Raw genomic sequence first — 23,814 nt, 5'->3', positions numbered from 1 at the left:
CTTAAAATAAATAGGAAAAATATTAACTTTTAAATCCATGAAATATATTTAGAATTATACATACTATCTTGTGGGGTGGGGGATAATGTTTACCGATATTGGTTCATAGCCTGCCTTATTATACTACAGCACAAGAAATTTACTCTGGATATTCAAATAAGGGAGAAAGTTTTAAAATGTCTAACCAATGCAATGTGGATTAGTCCTTTAGAAACGGCAGGACTGATCTCTACTTTTTAATAATAGGCAGTTTTTAAAATGTTGAATGACAACATAAAGGCAAAAGACCAAGAATATGCTATTTATTGTTCTTCATTCAGTGGACTAAAGTATAGTCTAGACCCTACATCATCCATTCAAGTACATATAAATCATTTACAAGGACAAGCCTATGAATAGCGTACCTATGAATATATACCACAGAAAAAGAACCTTTTAGTTCAGAGGAAGAAGATGATCATCATCACAATGTTCTAACAGTTACATTTTTAAAGCAGCCTGTGGATTAGAAAGCACAGTCTCAGTCTGACCCCATGAGGGCAGGCAGAGATGAAAGTTACAGGGTGCGGACAAGGCTCAGAGGAGGCAAGTCGCTGCAGCCCAAGTGTCAGAATAACCGAGTGACTGAGATGGGGCTGGAAACCATTTTTTCTGGTCCTAACTATAGTGTCCCTTGCAAAATGCTCTGTTGCCTTTTCTTCTTCTTTCATAAATTATAACTATAGTATTCCATCATCAAGGATTCCTGAGACATTCTTGATAACAAAAATTCATTTATTTCCCATGTATTTTTACATATAAAAATGAAAAATAAAGTTTATGAAATGCATGAACATACATATATTAAATGTATACTCTGTTAAGTCAATATACATATTTATGTGTCAGTTGTAATAGAAAGAAAGATTACTGCTATAGGTGACATGTCCTCATAGGAAATGTCATGACCCCCTTCCAGGGCATACATATTTTTAGAAAATTAAAACTTTGGCCCTGGCTGGTATGGCTCAGTGTATGGAGTACTGGCCTGAGAACCAAAAGGTTGCTAGTTTAATTACCAGTCAGGGCACATACTTGGGTTACATGCCAGGTCCCCATTTGTGAGCAGGTGAGAAGCAACCGTTTGATGTTTCTCTCCCTCTCTTTCCCCCTCCCTCCCACCCTCTCTCTAAAAAGTAAATAAAATCTTAAAAAAAATAAAACTTTGGTATTTTTCAGTGGATGTTTGATAGACTGGATAGTTACTCCATGAAAAAGACAGAACTAAATTTCTGCTCAATAAAGTGAGAGAAGCTGAGAATGTTGAGGACAAAAGAGAAAATCAGAATGCCAGGAGAAGATGGGGAGATGCAAAAGGAATGAAAGACAGAGAGACCATGGGAGTCTAGTGCAAGAGCGAAGAGACCTCTGGTTTGGATGATCAGTGGGCAATGAATGACTAATGAATTTCTATAAACTGTAGTTTATGACAGTGAGTTTCAAGTTATTTCTTACATTTCACTGTACTCACTCTACAACCTGCCCCAGAAGCTCGGGTCTGCGACAATAACTGCCTCGTGGTCACAGAACGCGGCAGCAGTAACTCAAGAAGGATGTGGGCAGTGTGAGGCAAAGCAGTGTCAAGAGAAGACAGCACTCTCCTGGTCTAGGAGCCATGGGAAAGGTCCAGGGGAGAGCAAAGAAGCAGGGGCAGCATGGACTGGCCACTCAAGAAAACAGGAGGTCCTTCCCCCCTGATCTCAGAAGGCTGGGCAAGGAAGACATGGAGACTAGGACCATCTGGGGCACCACAGTACTGCCTCATCCAGCCTGTCCTAGCTCACTGTCCTAGATCTGTGTCTCTCAGATTTTAAGGCCTTTAAGAATATGATCTGCAGAGTCTAATTTGAGAAATATTCGGAAATTAGGTTAACTAAATAAACGTTGACACTATGTGATCAGTTTGAGTTAATAAAATATAATTAAAAAATGTAAACTACAATACTAAAATTTCACAGAATTACTTGTTATATAAGTTCATGGTTATTCACATAACACAAACATATGTGTAGTAGTTTCGTTACCTCAAACATATATTTCAGAAGCATTTATAAACAGCTTGGAATCGGGTCCCTCAAGAAATATATCCATGGACCTCTGGATATACATATCCCGATATGAGAAACATTGTTCTGTGTCATTTCTCAATCATAATAGACATGTAATCTACTTCTAGTTCATAGGCACCCTATCCTTTTTACCAATCTGGCCCCAAACTCACACACACCAGCTTTCTAATCACCCAAGTACAATAAATATAATGATGCTCTTGCTTATTTCTCTTGATCTCCACATGTGTAAATTGAGTAAATTCCTTTGAAAATCATTCCACAAAATTTACATAAGGCTTTCCTACATGTTATTGTAGATAAAATAAAGAATAAGATGCAGCATGCCTTGAAGAAACTTACAATTTGGTTGTAGAGGCCTGAGATAAATTAATAATACAGCCTATGATATAACTGAGTATAATGTTCTACAACATTTTTTACATTACTTTGTATTTTTTTATATATTTTACATGACCCATATTTTATTATCTACCTTGTTTCTCAAATTAGGTTTTAGGAAACATGCTATCAAAAACACAGGATTAAATACAACAGCTCTTCCTGAACTAGAACTTTCTTTATTGTTTGAAATTGGGGAACAGACTGTTCCTCTGCAAGATAATTTAATTATTAAGTTTTTAAATTTTATTTTTTATATTTTAAATTGTAAAGATATAGAGAAGAATGCAAAATGTATTTTTCCCCAAAATCAATCAGAAGCCTTCTAAAGAGTTTCATTTATAGATTCCACCCTCAAACTCATGTGAAGAAGTCTAAAGAATGGTCTCTCAACTGCTATTCAACACTGACCTGGAATTTCTAGCCACTGAGATACAGCAATAAAGAGAAATAAAAGGCATTTAGACTAAGGAATGAAATATTACAACTGTCTTTATATACAGACAATATGATTGTCTACATAGAAAGTCAAATATAATAGAACTAATACTTATTCAGTAAGGTTGTATAATAAAAGGTCAATATACTAATATCAACTTATTTCCATGTGTTCAATACCAGGAATGAAAACTGAAATAAAAAACTTGTGCAATAGCATCAGAAATATGAAATACTAAGATATGAGTCTGACAAGCTGTGCAAGATTTATATACTGAAAACTACAAAACATTTCTGAGTGCCATTAAAGAAGGCATGGCTAAGTGGGTCAGAAGACTCAGTGTTCATTGTTAAGAAGTCAATTCTCCCCTTTATCTATAGAATCAATGCAATGCCAATCAAAATTATAGTGGGTTCGTTTTTCCTTAATTTCCTTTGCTTTTTGTAATGAACAAGGTACTAAGACCATGAAAAAGCAAGACAGAATGTGAGAAAACATCTGTGAAGTACATATATTTGATAAAGGAATTGTATCAGAATATGCACACACACAAGCATATACCCAGGCATGCACGCAGTTTGTGGTATATATCTCAATAAAAATGAAACTTACAACAAGTTAAATGTGATGATCTCTGAATTCAGAAGGATTCTCATCTCATTTTAAAAGTCAGTTTTGTGCCCTGACCAGTGTGGCTCAGCTGGTTGGGCATCATCCCGCAAAGCAAAAGGTCACTGGTTTGATTCCCAGTCATGGAACATGCCTGGGTTGCGGGTTTGGTCCCTGGCGGGGGTGCATACCAGAGGCAACTGATCAATGTTTCTCTCCTTCTCTTTCTCCCACACTTCCCCATTCTCTAAAATTAAATAAATAAAATCTTTCTTTTTTTTAAAAAAAAAGTCAGTTTTGTGATTCTAAGGACAGGGAAAATAATTTCTACTTTTTTTTTCATTTCCACCAAGGAGTGAAAACACCTACACAAATCTTAACAATATAACAGGATATCTCAATTAAAAACATAATTATCTCACAAGCAAGAAGTCTTGAAGGAGGATGTTCCAGGCTTGGCAGCTCAATAATGTCCTCAGCAATGCAAGTTCTTCTCTCTGTCCTTCTGTTTGGCCATCCTTAGCATGTTGGTTTTTCATTCTTAGGCTTATCACCTCATTGTCAGAGAATGCTACCACATCACATTCTCCTGTAACAGCCTCCTAAGCAGTAAGAAATGAAGGGATGAAAGAAAGGAAGCCTCTGTCCTGCAGCACTGTATTTAGATGAAATAAGATCTTTCCCAGAAGTCCCTTGGGTCACTTGCCTAACACTAGACCAATCACTTTCAAAAAGGACTGAGAATACCATAAATCTGGCTTTGACAAATTCAACATCTAGGACAGTTTGGTGGCCCTCAACAAAGTCATGATTCTGTTAAAAAAAGGAGAAAAAAGGTAAATGACTACTAGGCAAGTGGAAGTGTTGAAAATTGTTGGCTAAAAATGGAATTAGAAACCCTGAACAGTGTTTTATATGTGCTCAACTCCCTATCCTCCATACCCTAAAAAAGATGCATGTTTATGAATGTGTAATTTCCATAGAATCTCTCTAGTTTCTAAAAAAAAAAAGCATTTCTGGTGGGGACTTATATATTAAATCTGCTCCAAAATAAGAGTTAAATAGTCAAAGTCAAGCTAAAAGAAAGAGAGAAAGAGAGGAATTGTGAAGTGTACAGAACACCCCGTTTGAAACCCACTGCTGCCACTGAGCACATAATGACTTCTGAATCTCAAAGAAACAGAAACAGAAAGGTAAACATGACTAATAAAACAGCTCTTGATGTGGACAACACAGGATACACAACAGTAACTTTCTCTACAATGCTTATGTCCTTTCTGAAGATCATTTCATTTTTACTAATGACATTTTCATCACAAACAATTAAAGTTAGTTGGCATTCTCTGTGCCACAGGGCACTGTGGTTGGGTTCAGTGTGAGATGCCTCAGATTATCCTGTCATGGATGAGACATCCTGGCTCAGGGTTTTCAGTGTGCCATGGAATGCTGGGAACTGGATACGGTACCGTCATGTGAATTCCAATCAGTCTGAAATTTTCGGTAAAGGCTTATACCCTGTGTGACTGCAAAAAATCGTAGAATGACAGTTTCCCCAGACTCTAAACTTCAACAGAAGTCCTAGCCTAAAGCTCTGGGACATGAACAAAACCAAGCATGCTGAGACTGTAAAGAACACAGCCTGGGATTGGAAAACACAAGCTTGACACCCAACTCCACCGCCCACTGGCCCTGTGACCCTGATCAGCCTCTTTAATCACCCTGGTCTTTGGTTTACTCTTAATTGCATCTGTGGAATGATAAAAGGTGGACTGCTTGGTCTCTGCTATTTCCAAGCTTAAACATGCAAAGACTCTGACAAAGGAATATTTAGGAAAAGAACAAAGCTAGTTAAATAGACATACGTAAATTTCTGGGGGCTTTTGATTATACATCCAGATGTCAAAGGATATTATTTAATAAAGTCTGAAAAATTATAGTAAAACAAAAATTTCCCTTTTCTACCAATTGCTAAATTTGTTGCTTGTCCCAAACATAGAGAAAGGCAGGCAATGGGAGTACACTCCTCTCCCACCACCAAATCCTGTGTATATTCAGTCTAATAGAATCGAACAGCAAAGCAACTTGGAGCTTAAGACCTCAACATCAACATTCAATCCATGTAACAAGCACCAATATCCTGAAGGCCTTCAATTAATTCCCTTAAGTCTCAAGCTTGACATTAAGGGCTCAAGAATTAAAATACTGTATATACAATTCTAATTACAATGCAAGAAACAATAACAAACTAAGAGGGAAAATTAATCTAGCATTAAAATATTAAAACTATTAAATCAGAAACATTCAATGTAAAATTTACTCACTTGTAGATTAGCACATTCATTCAACATTCTGAAATACAAGTATGCATAACCTAAAATTATCACTGGTGATTCCTGACCTACTTCTGTGGAGTAACTCATGCACGGTGGAATCTGTCTGAATCACCCAGAAAGTAAGCAGATGCCATTACATTAAGTGCCCTGTAAATGTTCAGCAGAAGAGCATGCAGAACAGCCTCTTTCTTATCCATCCATCCATAACAAGTCACTTAAACATTTAAACACCTCTTGTGATTTTTCACAAAGAGCTTCAATCACAAATTATCTTCTTAGGATAATATGCAGGTCCTTTAATTCTGAATGACTTTCAAAATCTAAGATATTAAACAAACAAACAAAATGAGAAAAAAGCATCAGTCTAGCTGGGACCCCAGCCAATGTAAACTTCACTTCCTGGAAACAAAGTAAGAATTCCAGAATCTCACAGTGAGGATGGAAACAATCACCCCAAACATGAATCAATGTGGATATTATCATGCAAATCACAGAGGACTGAATGGAAGGGGCCCTGCAGGCCTGAGGGAGGGAGCAGAGACTGCTACCTTCACGGAGGCTGGAGAAGGACAGGCACACTGCTAGATGGCTGGAGTTGGCAGGGCCCTGACATTCTTTGTCTGCTTCATCTTATGGAAATGCTCTCAAAACTGAGTCGTAAAGACTTTTTACTTTGAATTTACAGGCTTTCAAGCTTACTTCCCTTAATATTTAATATGTGAAGCAGTTGCATCCTGTAACATCTACTCTTTCTCATTAAAGAATCCCCAAACTAAACTATGGTCATATGTAGTTGAGCAATATACCAAAGCATTGATGTGTATCAGTTTGTCAAAGTTATTCATTTAAAAATTACTGATTATACACAGTACTTATCATATACCCACATTTTATAAAACTTATGAAATAAACAGAAAACTTTGAGGCAGAAGCTATTCAGACAAAAGTATAAAATACTTTAAAAGCTAAAATAAGAAGAATATAAAGTCATAAAGTATAAAGACAGCCTGAGCAGTTTGAGAAACAACCATAATATCCTTTTCAAATTTTGTTGAATAAAAACTTGAACTTCCTGCACACAACTTTAATCTATTGTTTAATTCCGGGTCAAAGTAAAGTAACCCAAATATGCACTCTGTTATATAAAAGGGCCAGAGGATGAAATTACATCCCTCTCTAATAAGGTACTTTGAAATCCTATAGTCGAGTAACTTAGCAGCCAAATTATTTTTCTTCTGTTAATGCAGATTGAGCATTAATAATAACTGGGAGAAAAACACACATGTAAAATAAAGTGTTTCACACCTTTGCTTGAACTTTCTTAAATGACCCTGATCTACCAACAACTTTCGTACAAGGTAAAATAAAATTATTTCATCAATCTCCAAATAAAGCAATAACTTAATACAGTGTCCCAGGGGCTGCTTTTAATTTCCATATGTTAAAAACATGTATATAAAAGTATTCAAATTTTAGTGTTAAAGTTAAAAATGAATCAAAGGTCTTATTTTAAAACACCTTGCTATTACACTGGTCTTAGCCTGATAAAGTGCCTAAATCCTCTCAGCCTCTATTTTTCATCTGCAAAATAAAGAACTTGATAATATAATCTTGATGAAACAAGTCCTCCAGACCTTTGGATCAAGCATGGCAATGTGAAAAGGAGATAAATTGGACAAGGCATTTAACATAAAGAAATGTAAGTATACCTTTGTCTTCTTCTAAAAATCCTGGTGTGGAAAAGCCAGTATAGACTCTAATTTTTATCTAAGCCCCCACATTTTATCCGTAGTTTGAAAAACAAATACCACCTATTTTATAGTCCTCAGTCTACCCCTTTTTTCACACCATTTCTGATGTGATAGATCTGCACATTAAAGAAAATAATATAAAACATGAACACAAATCAAATTTGTTTTTTTCATGTGTATAAAAATTCAAAACACCTTGAATTTTTGGTTGAAGGAGTGAGTCAGGAATGAAAAATTAGGGCTCTTTCCCAGCAGAGGCCCCTAGTACATAGTATTGTCAGCCCAGGGGCCAGAGGGTCTGGATTAAAATCCTGCTCACCTGCCCACTAGCTGAGTGACCCCTCACTACACATTGAGGGATAATAATAGTGTCCACCTCATCAAAGTGTTGTGAGCATTCACCGAGTCCGTACACATAAAGCACCAAGTGAGGACTGCATGTCAGCAGGGAGCAGCTGGCGCTCACAGTCCAGCTCTAATCCACCGTTCGCATGTGTTGTCCACAGCACTTTGGGCAAAATTATGGAAGCTAAGTAAAGAAGCAGGCAGTATTTGCCTTTCTTTTTCACCTCTCCTTTGCCTTTTTTTTATTTTTTATTTTTTGCAAACCTTCCACCCTTCCATCAGGGCTCCTGCCAAGAGAGTTAGTTAACATGAACTTCTTAACATAGTAACCCTTACAAGAGCATTTGCATCCTAAAAAAGGTCTGAACACAGAAATCAATCCTTAATCTAAGAAGATATGAAATGATGGAATTTCACATACTTTGAGAGAAGTTCCTTTTTCAGTCTGACTCTGTTGTTAAATTAGACCCAATCACATCTAAATAAATAGGTTCTTCTTTTCGTTGGATATATGGATATCCAAAGAAAACAGAGCAAGCAGTTTCTTCCAAAGATGAGAGGCATTTTCATTAACCACAAGTGTTTATTTTTCTCTTGTCTCTTCTTAATGGTTCCAATGCAAAAAAATAAACTTTCAATGCTAACACAGTCTTAAGTCCTAGTAAGCAGGGCCTGCTTTGCTAAAATGACTCATTTTGACTCAAAATGTCACGTCATAATTTATGTATTGAGTTCTAGGAGTTCACCTACCATTTTTAAAAATAATGGCCATTGTTAATCTTCTTTAAACTACTTAAATCCATAGTCCTACCACGCTTCAATCCACTTCCTGACCTTGCACGTACAAATGTACTTCCCTCCTACCTTGCCAAAAGCAAAACAAAACAACAACAACAACAAAAGAATGCCATCAAGGGACATCATCATCCCAAGGTTGTTTTATTTATTCTAGCCTCCACTGAGCCCCAATACCCCTTCTGCAATAATTTGGTTCTATTCTCCACTGGACCTTCTCTCGTCATCAATCACACTGAAGCCTCCTTTTGTTTGGAAAAGCTGCTTCCTTAAATTACTGTTGTTTTTCTTCTTTAAAACTCAATGGCTACCTCTTACTTCCTCATCATTTTTTCTGTGCTGAGCTCTGAGATATCTCTTCTTGCCACAACTCCAATGGAGTTGTATAGCAAAGGGCACCAATGGCCTCCCAATCAACCAATGAAGCAGCCTTTTTCTCAGTCCCCATTCTTCCTGTTTTCTTGAAATGTCGGACAGTGATGGACAATTCCTCCTGAAAGTTGTCTTGGCCACTGACTCTGAAAACATTATTACCCTGATCTTCCCTTTGTTTCCCTTCCTCTCTCTTCTCAGTCTCTCCTGATCCATCTAACTCCGTCCACTTCACAGCTCTTTCCAGTCTGGTCTCAGAACTTCTCCGTGAGATTGTCCACCACTCTACATTTTCATCCTCTGCATTACTGAATCCCTCTGATTCAGTAATTCTAATCCATCCGGAGTTCCTGGGCAGGCCTTGCTGCCTTATATCTGGCAGTTCCGAGTCTTATTCTTGCTCTTCACCAGGCCAGGGTAGGTCCTGGCGTGTTTATACAATCTCATTCCCTCTTTCTAGACCTAGTTAAGAAATGACCTAGTCTATCTATAATTTTTTCATTGGTCTTTCTTGAACAGACTTTCCTCACTGATAGCATAGTGCTTACTATTCTATACTGTACACTTGACAATGTTATGTTGTTTTCTTGCTTAAATTCTGTATTACTATGAGTTTGTCTTCTCACTCCAGTTTCCTCAATAGTTTAATATAGCATAATATAGTAAATGTTCAGGTAAACCTCCTCAGGTAATTTGCAGAGAATAAATGTATAAACAAATCACTCATTGAAAGCAGACATAACATACTTCAGTGATTCTCACCTCCCCCAGAAGACGTTTTTTTTGATGGTCAGTAATGAGAGTAGAGGAGGTAAGGAGGAGCTACTGACATCTAGTGGGAAGATACCAGAAATGCTTCTGAACACCATATAATGCCCAGTTCAGCCCTCTACTATAAAGAATTATAGCCCCAAATGTCAATAATGCTGAGACTGAGCAACCCTGATGTAGGTCAATTCTTTGTTAAGTTAGAATGCTAGAAACATCATATCTACAAATACCACAATGAGAAAATAATAAACACACAGTGACTATTTTCTTCTAAATATGAATGGCTTCTTGTTACTTTGACCAGAAAGGCAAAGCTAATGATGCCCTGATACCTAATCAGCTGCATGCTGGCTCCTGCTCCCCTGAGACAGGTGAACTCAGTAACCAGTAACCCACACATAATGTGATTGTGGGAAAATCTGGAAGAAAGCACATCAAAGGGGAATTCACCAACTATGGCCAGGCCTTTAATTGATTTTTATCTAGACTTTCTCTCTTAGTGATCTCAACCAATAACATTTCTTTAAATACCAGTAATACCCTGATTCAGCCTCTCAAATTAATGTTCAAAGCCCAATCTTCTCTCCTGGTTCCAAATGGTTACATCTAATTGCCCAGCATTTCCACACTTATGTCTCAATCAGGTAAAACTGAGTGTGACTCTATTAACTCAGCTGCTTAATACTCTCCTGGAAATCTGTCCTCCATGCAGTGCTTCAGGAGTCCAGCCTCTTCAGTCTTGGCACACTGCAAGTTTAACCTGGGGCTTCCTCTTCATTCTTCATGCTGGGGAGCGGGGAGACCAACGAATAGTGGGGAGGCTCCTCACTACCTCAGTCTGGAAATGATATGCACGTCACTCCCCCTTGCATTTCATGTGCCTACACTGGTTAGATGGTCCTGCGTAAGTGAAGGGGGCTACGAAGTGCAGTCCTTGGTACAGCAAAAAAGGGTGTTTGAAACAGAACTGGCGAAAAGACAGGAATATCTCTGCCATCATGTTTAAAACTGCTCATCTCCACCCTCAATCTATTCCTTCTAAGTCATCCCATATCAGTGAAAGCCATCCCATTGCTCAGACGAAGATCTTGAAGTCATCTCTGACTCCACTGTTTCTCTTATAATCCACATTCAAAACGTATCCTCACCCCACCCCCTCACCACTGTCTTGTCCTTCGCACATCTGGATTTGTACAACAGCTTGGTTTCTACCCGAGTCATCATACCAGCTTTTTTTTCATATTGCAGACAGAGCAATCTTTCAAAAAGTCAAGTCACATTATGGCATCCCTAAGCTCCTCCAATTGCTTCACACACCGCTTGGAGAAAAGTTCAAGATCTTACAGTGCCTGAAAGACCCTACACAATCCATACTCCTCCACCTCCACATCCTGACTCCTTCCTTATCTCCGTGCTGTTTTCTCCACCACTGTGGCCAACACTGGCCTCCTTTCCACTCCTCAAACATACTAGGCAATCTCCCACCTCTGTGTTTGCAGTTGCTGTTCCTTCTGAACCAAAATCCACTCCCCACCCTGATATTCACATGACTCACTCTGCCGTCTCCTTCAAATCTTCACACAAATGTCACCTTCTCAGTAAGCTCCTCCCAACTACTCTCCAAAAGCCATGGCATTCCCCTCCCCGGGGAAGCTTGTTCCCAGACCTTCTTATGCTCCTGCCTGTTTTATTTGATTTTTCCCCTGCATTTATTACTCTCTAGCATACTGTATTTATTTGTTTGTCTTCCCCCACTATAATATAAGCTCAGTGAAAATAACAATGTGTTCATTTTGTCCATCAAATATTTCCAACACCTAAAACCACACTTCAAATACAGCTGTCCTCCCCAAATATTCACTGAATAAATTAGCAGCCACTGTCCAAATATCATTTTAAAATAACTTTAGACCTTGATAACATCTTGGAATCTTATATTAAACTAAAATTTTGGGGAGGGCAGGAATTGTATTACATTTATCTTTCAATCCTTAGTTTAGCAGAGCTCCTGAGAGAGAGTGAGGAATCTTTAAATATTTAATTGAATTCGTTGAATTGTCACTCAACTTTCATACATTCTGCTCTTATGACTGCCTGTTCAAAATATTTACCAATGAAGGCTGTGCAGTTGGTTTGTATTCGTGGGAGAATATCTTACATTTCTCACCAACACTCATCATGATATTTAAAACCTTTGCTCTTTGTTTAAATAAGCTGAAATCAAGTTGAGTGTTAATGGATACTTTCAAAGCACCAAATGTATTGAAGGGTCTGAAAACCATTTACGTTGATCTAAGCAGGTAAGATGTTGTGCGTAGCAGTGTGGACTCCGGATTTCATCTCCATGAGCTCACCTTCCATCAGCATAGCTCTCCAGCTACCACGACCTTGAATGAGAGCAGTTTCAGCATGCTCTTCTTTGGGCTGGGGTTGGGACAGAGCCTGCCACACAGGGCTGCTCTGCGATGATCTCCGGTGAATCCGGTAAGCCCTTAGTATGCGGCCTATCAGTGAATGCTATTGTAAGTGTTATGTGTAATGTAATAATACGCTGGCAGCTACTAAGTACTGAAGTAAAATGAATGTTACTGTTTTTTACCAGTGAAATTTTCCATTTGCTGTGTACCTCATAGGAAAAGTTATATTACTTTCATTTTTCTCATTTTTTAAGATTATAAGGTGTGTTGGGGACTGGGTGAAAATTATGAAAGGATTGAGAAGTACAGATTGGCAGTCACAAAACAGTCACAGGGGTGTAAAGTACAGCACAGGGAATATAGTCAATAATATTGTGATAACTATGCATGGTGACAAGTGGGTACTGAAAATATCAGGGGCAACACTTTGTAAAGTATCTGATCACCTACCTACTATGCTGCACACCTGACACTAACACAAAGTGATACTGAATGTAAACTGTAACTGAAAAAAATAAAATAAAAAACAGACTATAATGCAAACATATATAAAAGCATGAAGTAAATAGGTTATGTTTCTATCATAAATAGCTGTTCCCACTACATATATCGCAGCTTTTATTTGTCACTGCACTACTCTAACGAAGTGCTTGAAGCTGCTGACAAAGCCCAGGATCCGCAGGCACGAGGCTCTGGTGCCATCCTCCCTCCTGCCCACGTCCGAGGCAGACTGCACTAAATAGATAACGTTGCTTTTCCAACGAGCCAGAAGGTGGCTTAGGTTCCTTCTCAACACGGGCAGCTGCTACCAAGTGATTACAACCAACAGAAGAAAAGCCTAATATTTATATTCTCAATATTAGAAAGTGGAATGTAATCACAATCCATATCTGCACAACATGGGCTTCTCCCTCTCTAAAGACATGTTCCAAAATTTATAAAAAAGGTTTAATAATTAAATTGTAATTTGAGAAAATTGTAGAAGATAATAATACATGGAATCTTCTTATGAATCATTAAAAACTCATGAAAGATATAAAAATTCAGTTAAAACTTATTTAAAAGAATATATCTCAATAACCAATAAAAATTAACATAAACTTAATATATCTACTTTGTAATTTCACAGTGTAGGTACTCCATTATATAGCTGCAAATTAAAAGTATAATAGGTCATTGGGAATTACAGTTCTAAAAATAATTTAGCTCTAAGCAGAATTCCATTGAACTCTGAAGTATGCTGTCCATTTCGATGGTATAAAAAATACACATTGTAAACATAATTCTTTTGACCAGTGTAAAGACAAGTTCTTCTAAGCAGACTTGTAGCCTCAATAAAAAAAATCTGATTTTGTTTAGATTTCAATGAAATACATTTAAGAATAAAAGTATGCATGCTGCTCAAACTGATTTAGAGTACATAATGAAAAAACAATAGAAGAATAATATTTCAGGACTTCAATAATGCCACATTATCAAAAATGAAAAAAATAATTTAAACTGAAACTAATCAAAATAATTATTCCTTAGCATAGTGTTTAAACACTGACAGAAATGATGATTTTGAAGCCCTACATCTAGGTTATAAGTTGGATGGTATATTCAATTCCATAGAACAGCTAGGAACCTGTCTAAATGTCTCAGACAGCAGCACCGGTTTTAAAGATGGGCCAGTGGTTACAGTCAGAGATGATACTGTAGAATCTGTCTGCATATACTACACAGAGTACTATATATAGTGTAGAGTATTCATCTAAAGTCATTTGGCATTCTAAAGGAGAAAAATGGGCAAAAAGATTAATTTATTAAACTAACTAGGATTTTAATACATGTTAATGTTACTAGGGCTTATATAACAAAATAAATACTATTAATATCAACAAATGGATATGAATTTCTAAATGTGTTGTTGAAACATATCATATAACATGAATCCAATAGATGTGAATTAATTTAGACCTAACAAAGAAATCCTACTGTAAACTGCAATTTATTCATTTTAGCTCATTTTACTTAGTCACCACAAATTTTTTATTGGATAACTTATAGTACTTAAAATTAACAAAAGATTTTTTTTCAAACCTTCTAGCTTGATGATAAATTTAGGCAAACTCCCTCTCTCATGTATATAGGAATGAATCAGACCTGAAAAAAAACTCTGTGGAAATATTCAACATCACCAAAATAGGACTTTAAAATACCTTGATGTATATGAATTCTTAAAAATAACAAATATTACTCAGTCTTTATTTGAACACAGGAAATATAACATTTTATAGTATCAAAGGAACTTTGGATTATTTTATAGATACTGCTACGTATAATCTAGATTCATATTTATTTCTGTTAATGAGAGCAACATTTAGTTAAAAACTGTATAAGCTATTATTGGATATACTTTAAACTGCTTCTTAATACATAATTAAGTCCTAATATAGAATTTCAGGCAAACGTAAAAGTTAAATCTTACTTTAATTGCTTACCTCTTAAAATTCCCCAGATCCTCTAATCCAGACTGTAAAATAGATACAAATATACTGGAAAAAACAATGTTTAAGGGCCAAACTTTGTTTTGATCACATGCTGTTAAACTATTACACATTTTATGTAATTTTTTAAAAATCTAAGTAAAACATGAATTCATAACTCAGTAATCCATTCTGACAATAACATTTTGGCTCTCTAAAATTTGTCAGGCTATTCATTAACATACCTCACTGACAGCATATGAAAGCTTTTGAAGGAAACGTTTATTGAATGTCTGCAAGAATTGTGCTAAGGAGGATACAAAACAAACAAGACCCGCTATTACTCTCAAGTAGCTTATAATCCAGCATAGAGGCAAATACACAGTTAAGATTACAGTTCCATGGGGTAAGTCCTGGGGTAGAGGTAAATGGCCAAAGGTATGAAGCACACTGCAGGGGCCCCAGCCCAGCATGGCTAACAGTGTGGGGAAGGAGGCAGTCTGACAGGCTTGTTCAAAGGGAATGAAACCTATATTAAGTCTTCAAGATTTACAACTTATCCTGGTGGGAAAGAGGCCATCTGGGGAGAGGCTATAGAATTAGCAAAGGCATAAAGACCTCAGAGAACCTGTAAGATTAAGGGAACCAAAAGAAGCCAGAAATAAGACTCGTGAATCACAGGTAAGCAATTAAGTCTGTGTGCTTCACAGCACACTTGGGACCTCCTCTTCAGGGCAAGAAAGGGTCTGGGAAGGATATTAAGTAGAACACTGAAGTGATCAGGTATGTATTTTAGAAAGACGACTCTAGAAGTAACTTAAAGCAGAAAAGGATATTCAAGAGATAATATAAAGATCAAAAATAAGGAGCTGAAGCAAAGACAACAGCCCTGAGAGATATTAAAAGTCAAGAATGGTCTGGACTTTGAGAGCGGCATGAAGGAGAAAAGGATGACTGCCTCTTTTCTGACTTAACCCACTCAGTAGCTGATGATGCTGTGTCTTGAGATGGGAAGTAAGGCAGCAGGGGAGAAAGGGAGAAAACAGGAAGAGAGGAGAGCTGGCGAATTCATTTTTCATTTACTGAGCTTGCAGACCTACGTATTTCCAGGCAGGGATGTCACCTGAAGGTCGTTGTTGCCAGAATAAATGCATACTTATTAAAGACCAGCTGAATTTGTCAGGTGACTGTAATAGCAGCTAACATTTACAAAGTTATCGATCTAAGCGAAGCAGTTGCTAAGTTTTTCATATAAGTTCTTTTTATTGTCCTCCCCACAATACAGATGACAAGAGTTTAAGTGAGTTCCCAAAGACTACCAAGTGTTTAAGTGTCCAAGATGTCTGATTTTAGAGTTCAGTTCCTTACCTACTACATTATGGTGTGTAATGCAAGCTCCATTACAGATTTTTGGACCAGATAAAAGTGGGTTCTGTTCTAATCTCCACTACTTAACTGCTGTTTGACCTGGTCCATCTCCAAGCCACAGTTTCTTTTTCTGCAAAATGGTAAATATAACTATGACATTGTGAGGACATAATAAGGATTGGAGAGAAGGCACAGTGAATGCTGGATGGAGTGTGCATGTGCAATGAATGGCACCAGTTGTTGGGCCTCGGAGAAAGAATTCTCTAAGTAACACAGCTATAATGTAAGTGAATTCCTTTTCATCTCATTATGCACTTTCTTTTAATCCCACCCTAATTGTTCTTCATCTTAATAAATGCTACGTATCTTTTTTTAAAAAGTTTGGAGAAAGGAAATATGCTCTGAAAAATTTAAAGTCATTTAAAGATTTTCTTCAAATGGAAATAATTTTAATGTAAGGGGGAAAGTAATTCTGACTTCTTTTTGGACATATCTGTGGTGATGAATGTCAAAATAAGAAAACTCAAAAGTGGTGGGTCATGTTGATGTCATGAAGAGAGCTTTGGACTTGGAGTCAGAAGACCTGTGTGAAGTCCCAACTCTGATGCTTACCAGCCACACCAATGTGGGCAGCTCATTTAACAGTCCTAAGCATCCCTTTGCACATGAGCAAGATCAAGAGTTTGGCCTCTATGGTCTTCTATATCTACGGATATTGAAGAAGGAGGAAGGATCTTCAATGTTTGTATTGACAAATTTAGAGCCCTTAATCCAGTAACATTTGACACAAACTTCAAGCTTCCTGTGGCCTAAACCAGGAGCACCCATTCTTGGTGTCCTGACCAACCACTCCACAGACCAGCAGCTTCCAGTCTGTCTGACCAGACAATAGCCCCCCTCAGGTGAAGAATTCAATGTGAGAAAAGGGAAAGAGAAGGAGACAGGGAAGAGCATCCTTTTTTTCTCTAATCTCTTCCATTCTCACCACAAATTCAGCAGCTGAGTTCAAGCTGAAAGGCCAGAAGGTCACCCTAGATTTCTGGTTCTAAACCAGGCTGTTCATTAGAAACACCAAATACCTTTTAAAAATTTAAATACTGAGCTCTACAACTCTAAAATATCACTGAGAGGGAATTATATTCGATCTATAAGTGTTGAGTTTCATTTTGCAAAAGGTGGTATGAAGTACCTTAAGTAATAACCTCACTCTAATATTGAACATGAAAACATATTAATTTTAACCTCCACTGTATTAAAAATGATTCATTCTTGAGCACATACATGTCCTAGAGAGATCCACTGGATTAACCATCCTAGACTCTGCCTGCTTTAGCTCTGAAAGTTCCATGTCCTGGGAAACCCCTGGGTCAGTCTAACAACACACACTCATGGGCACACATGCATGTACACATATACATGCAAACATTTAAGTAACCCCTAGTGTGTTAGAACAAAGCACGAATCAGCAGTAGCCCTCTCATGAAGCATCACCATTAAGAAGAGAGCATCATTCACTCAGGTACATTCATGGTCACACCTACAGACCCTCTGACACCACTGGGATTCATAACCATGCAAGGGGACTGGTGGCGTATCATCACGCTATCATCCATTTTTCCAGAGTCTATACTATGAATATTTAAGTTCAATAACCAACATTAAAAAAATAAACTACTTTGAAACCCTAGCCTCCCAAATGCCACTTGTCTTCTTTTCCAAAAGGCTCAGGCAATTTTTGAAGAATAACATCTCTACCATTTGACAGATTTTTTATAGTTTTATATTTTCCTACATTTTGATTTTATGTGAGAACAAAAAATTATATAATATATAATGAAATTAAACAATGGTCAAGTGTATATTTAAAGACCCTTATTTCTTTTAAATAGGATTATAGAAAAATTAAATTAACTCGGAATGATGTGTATACATCAGGACACATATACCTCTGTCTTTTAAAACTGAACTAACTCATCCAAGGAATCTTTTCTAGAACCACACTACTATACACAGTCACACTGCCCTCTATTGCCTGATAGAAACATTAGACTGTAAGATCAGATCATGATCACACAAGCCAATAAAAAATATCATCAGTCAGCATAATCCACACTTGGTAGGTACACACGTCTCCTTACTTGTGACACCACTAGTTGTCTGTGAACAGAGTAGCTTGGGCCAAAGTGGGCAGTGCTGTGGGAGTCTGAAGGAAGATCTCCCACTGACTTCAGTTCTGCCTAGTGAAGAACTAGTCTCCTGGAGACACTACTGATGAGTTAGAAGGAAAGGCCATGCAAATCCTTTCCCTTTGAGAAACCACATTCTTAGACTGACTGTGACCAATCCTGTGCATTCTTCACTCTGCAAAGAGCTTAGCAAAATAAGGAGAGCCCTTGAGGACTGTGTTTGCCATCTTTGAAATGAACAATAGGCATGCTAGTAAAATATTTTCTCTTTTTATGCTTCTGACATTCCACAATAGATGCACTATCCAAGTACATTTGGAATAAAACTAACAAAGGAGGTATGTGAATAGTTTGTACTGTATAAAACACTAAGCATGATTTCAATTCCCTGCTCTTTCTACCAGTGGTTTTACACAATCAAGGAAGACCACACTCATAAGATAAACACCATCAATTTCCAAAGGTTTGTTTTTATCACCTTAAAAGAAAATTTCCAAATCAACTAAAAAAATGTTTTTTTAAAAACTTGTTTTTTAAAGTATATTCATTTTAGTATAATTCTGAGTGGCTGTACCATGACTTTTTTCAACAAACTGAGATTGAATGAAGACTTACTGATTGTTCATTTAAATCCTGGGAGTCTTCCATGTGGTTTTCTCACTTCTCCTGCCACTCCCAAGTAGAAGCAGCTTCCTTCAATTCAGAATGGACTATCTAAAACAAAGGATGGAAACAAAAGAAAAGGAAAACATTATCTTTCCATTTACTTGTAAAATTATCAAAACACACTATGATTCATGTGACGGTAATCTACAGAATTATTTTTAAAGAAGAAAATTCATTACTATTGTCCCCGTATAGGAGAAAAATAATGATCTTGAAAGTCGCATCATAGTTAAATGGAGATATGTAAACAGTGGCTCAAGAGCCCTCCTACAGATGAATGGAAACATCTAAGGACAATTTTGGAGACACAGTCTGAACAAACGGGACACTATTTTCCTGAGAGAGAGTCTGTCACTGAATAATTAATGGATTAAAAATTAAGAGTCTGCATTAACCATTCACTTTATAAAGTACATCAAATCAGGAAAGTGCAGTGTGTGTTTTAATATGACAGCTTGCTATTACAGGAAAATTTGTCTGAATTAACAGATGATCACTATTCATGTCTGAAGAATACAGTGTTATAAATGCATTTCCAATTTTAAAAAGAATAAAAGTAAGACTATTATGATAAAAAAGTATTACAAGATACTTTTATTTGGTTGGGCAAAAGTAGGTTTACAGTTGTTCATATGGAAAATAACACAGTATTTAGTAAATAATAATGTGAGAATAAACTCTATATTTCGCATACTCACAACTATAAACCTACTCTTTCCCTACCCTGTGTAGGGAAAGGAGAACTGATCCATCAGCTATGGTAAGACATTCAGTTTACTATTCAAAAAACTTAATCTTTACTCCATACCATATATTAAAAATTGCCCCAGCAAACTTAAAATTTTAAAAGACTTTTTAAAAAGACATATATTTTTAAATTCCCAAATAGAGAAGGATTTTATAATAAAAGCATGGAATATAACACAAAAGAGCCCAACCACTCCTGTGAATACACACACACAATATTTAATAATAATAATAATGAATAATAATATGCATGAAAACATCCCCTGGTGACCAGGACCACTCCAGCTCAGGCTCGCTTTGGATGCGGTGGCACCAGTGCGGGCCACTAGTCCAGCGATGCTGACCTGCCAAGACTCCTCACCTGCCGACTCTCAATCCCTTCCTGCATGCTCCCAGAGGAACTGTGGCTGATAATCTTTAAAAACATTTTCTTCTCACTATCTGGATGACAAACTAGCTAAGTGCTCCCTTGAAACAGAGAATCAGATGCTCCTTCTCCTTCTAACAGATAAATGGTTAAGGTGGATGGTCAAAACACTGTACTGGATTACAAAGGGAAGGGCCAATTGACTCAGCTACATAAAAACAACACAGAAACTTTGCATTTCTGAATAGAGAAAAATATTAATGGTCCAGAAAAGTAAAAGGACACAATAGGTTACAGAAAATATCTTCAGTAAATATTATAAATGTGACACTGAGAAGAAATAGATCAGAAAAAGTTTAATGGCATATTAAATACTTAAACAAGGATATGAAAACATAAATCATTGTAAGAAATTGTTTACATTTTTCCAAAATGTAACATGTGGAAACAAACATATGGAAAAGTGGTTCCTCTTGCAGTTGCCAAAGTATGTAAACTTAAGCAACAAGTATACATTTTGGACTACTGTATGTATATTCAATAAATGTAACACCTATTATGATAATAGATACAGTAAAAAGAAATGGTATCATTATTCAATTACTAGTGATCATGTCAAGTTCTCTAAAACTTTTAGAAAGCAGTCTGTCACTGCACTTTATTTTTTTAATCTTCACTTGAAGACATGTTTACTGATTGTAGAGAGACGAAGGGAGAGAGAGAGAGAAATAGAAACGCCGATCACTTGCCTCCCGTACACATTCAAACCAGGAATCAAACACACAACTGAGGCATGTGTCCTGACCAGGAATAGAACCCATGACCTTATGGTAGGATGCTCCAACCAAGTCACCCATCCAGGGCTGTCACTGAATTTTTAAATGCTATAATTATGTTTAAAATTTTTTACCCAATGTTACCTGTCCGAAGGAGTAAGCTACCCCCCAAAAAAGTCACGAGGTACTCACTACAGTTTTATTCACGATAATAAAAACTAGAGACATCCTTATCTTTGCAGTGGATTAAATTATGGTCAACCAATTTAATATGTCATTTTATGTCCAAAAAATAATTATTAAAAATAAAAAGTGAAAATTATTGTGTTAAGTGAAAAAATAGGAACACAAAATTTTAGCTACGTTAACACTAATGTACCTGAATTTTAATATGGCTTAAAAGGCAAAATAAAAATAAAAATGTTATTATTAAGCATGATACCTTTGTTTTCACATACTTTGATTATTGTTGATTTTATGTTGTCTGTGCAATAAATAATTTTAAGTTTTCCCACTATAATACAGGAGGCATATGGTAAGTAAAACCAAATTATGTTAAAACGGGTTTAAAAGATCACTTAAAGCTATAAATATTATAGTGAAGATGAACTTTCTAGGTAGATGCATCTGCAAGTGGACCCTGTGGCTTCTTCTATGTGGATTAAATCTCAAAGCCAGAGCAATCTCTTTCAGGGTGGGCAGTCTTGATCTTATTTATTAGTGTTATCTACAGCACCTAGTTCAAGGCTTGGAAGCATTAGAGTTTAATAAATAAATATTAATTTGAATGAATTACACAATTATTGGTGGACAATATCATATATAATGTGTCAGACAACATGAAAGAAAAAAGTTAACAGCTAGGTAATTTAACTTTTGAAAATCCTGTCTCAAATATGTGCCTTTTTAAAGAAAATTCCGCTTTGTTCTACATTTTTCAGGTACATAACTGACTTCATTTTATTTGTACTTTGTATAAGGGCAGTAAGAATAAAAAATGGGGGGGGGGAATTTCACTGGCCAAATGAAAATACTTTAACTTTTCAGAAAATTCAATATTGAGAATTAGTCCACCAGATAGTTTCCTACTCACCTGACCTAATAATAAAATATAATAACATTACTATTGATAACATTCTAACCAACTGTTTACTTACAATACAGCATACTGATTTAGTTTCCTAGGACTGCTGTAAAAGAAATAGTAAACTGGATGGCTTAAAGCAACAGAAAGTTATTCTCTCACACTTCTGAAGGCAAGTCCTAAATTAAAATGTTGTCAGGTCCCTGCTTCCTCTGGAGGCTCTAGAAAGAAATGCTTCTTTGTTTCTTCCTAGTGCCTGGTGTTGGCTAACAATCCTTGAACCCCTTGGCTTGTGGGTGCATCACTCCAGTTTCTGCCTCTATTGTTGCCTGGTATTTTCCCTGACCACTGCTTCACATGGCCTCCTTCTGCATGTAGGTGTCTCAATGCCTGAAGTTCCCTCTTCGTATATGTACACCAGCCATTGGTTTGGGCCCATCCTAATCCACTGAGACCTCACCTTAACTTGACCAGTATCTTCAAAGACCCTGTTTAAAAATAAGGTCATCCTCACAGGTGAGGAGCATGCTGTTTAACGAAAATGATTTAACCACAACACATACAGTTATCACATTAAATTCATTTTTTAAGATGCAATCGGCGTTTCAGTGTAATATTACCAGAAAGGATAGACAAGAATGAAACAGGATACTGGTCATTATGGAAGAAGTCATCATTTTCTAGAAGGGCCACTAGGGCACTGGTGATAACTTGTGTGAAATTAAAATTAAGACTTCAGGAAAGGTATTGGAGCATTAGAGAATTAATCAAAAACTAGCCTCTTTTGGTTAACCACCAGTTCAGAATCCATTTACTGTTCCAGTCGGGAAGCTATTTGCATCAATGTTCCATGTTACAACATAATACTTTGCTTTATATTTCCTTAAAATTGAGATTAATTGTTACTTAGTTTAACATTTTTATGGTAACATGAATTTCTTTCTTTGCCAAACACACTCAGGTACTAAAATATTACGAGCCCAGTGATTTTATATTATTGAACCAAGTAAAACTAGCTAGGCTAATTGCAGACACAGTATTATTTTACATCATAATTTAGCAATGGTTGTTATGTTAAATCCTTTAACATTAGTTTTCACAAATATATGAGAAAAAGATGAGAACAGTCTAAGAATCAAGTAAGAGAAGTATTACCTCATAATAAAGATATAAAATTAAGGAATAATAGTAACCTCATGCTGTTTTATGGAGCAATAATCTAGTTCCCAGCTTTATTTCAAGGCCATTCCTTCAGAAAAGGTGAATTTAAAGCAGGAATATTACCAACCTCACCCATTCCATGTTAATCATTTCTTCCATGGTTAGGTTTTTGATACACAGAAAACTGATTGGATCCTTTTCTTTAACTCTGCTCTAGAAGTGAACTGTAAACTCTGGTCTCTTAGGAAATCAGAATAAAAATCAATAATTCTTCTAATTTAAAGATATAACAAGATATATACATCAACATTTAAAAACAGTTCCCAGACATGGAACGGTGTACTTAGGCTTATCTACCAGCTGGCAGAGAAAGCAAAAAAGGAGAAATCTGTAGTTTGTATGATGTAGCCTAATCTTCGGTCTTTCTAATCGAAGCTCCACTAAAAAGATTACCCAGACATGAGTAGCTCTGGCTGAACATTCGTGAACGTGACTGGGAGGCTCTCTGTGCCGGGCCTGGCAGGGGACGCGGACAGAAGCTGCGCGTGGAGTGCTGCGCCTCTCGCTGGACTGTGCAGACAAACGGCAGAGCCTCCCACTGGCCATTGAAACCAGACATCTGGGCTTTGTCACTGACTCCTTGCCCACTCCTCTCCACATTCAACAAATT

General features: G+C 36.8%; 1 protein-coding gene across 8 annotated transcripts in view; it reads right to left on the bottom strand.

Annotated features, from left to right (window-relative positions):
• EYA4 (EYA transcriptional coactivator and phosphatase 4) overlaps positions 1-23,814 on the bottom strand; it is a 256,090-nt gene that overhangs the window by 205,544 nt on the left and 26,732 nt on the right. For 7 of the 8 annotated variants that reach the window (XM_045843080.1, XM_045843079.1, XM_045843082.1 and 4 more), the window contains 2 exons: positions 18,959-19,057; positions 3,960-4,139 (listed from right to left, as the gene is read on the bottom strand). In XM_045843080.1, the coding sequence (XP_045699036.1) occupies positions 3,960-4,139; positions 18,959-18,991 (213 nt within the window). In that variant the 5' untranslated portion in view covers positions 18,992-19,057. The remainder of the gene's footprint in view (positions 1-3,959; positions 4,140-18,958; positions 19,058-23,814) is intronic. The other variant, XM_045843086.1, reaches the window with a different exon arrangement.

Source organism: Phyllostomus hastatus, unplaced genomic scaffold (assembly GCF_019186645.2).
Source record: "Phyllostomus hastatus isolate PE091 unplaced genomic scaffold, TTU_PhHast_1.1 phas_contig_40, whole genome shotgun sequence".
Taxonomy (NCBI): domain Eukaryota; kingdom Metazoa; phylum Chordata; class Mammalia; order Chiroptera; family Phyllostomidae; genus Phyllostomus; species Phyllostomus hastatus.
Note: the sequence above shows the minus strand (reverse complement) of the source record. Positions and strands in the feature narration are given on the sequence as shown.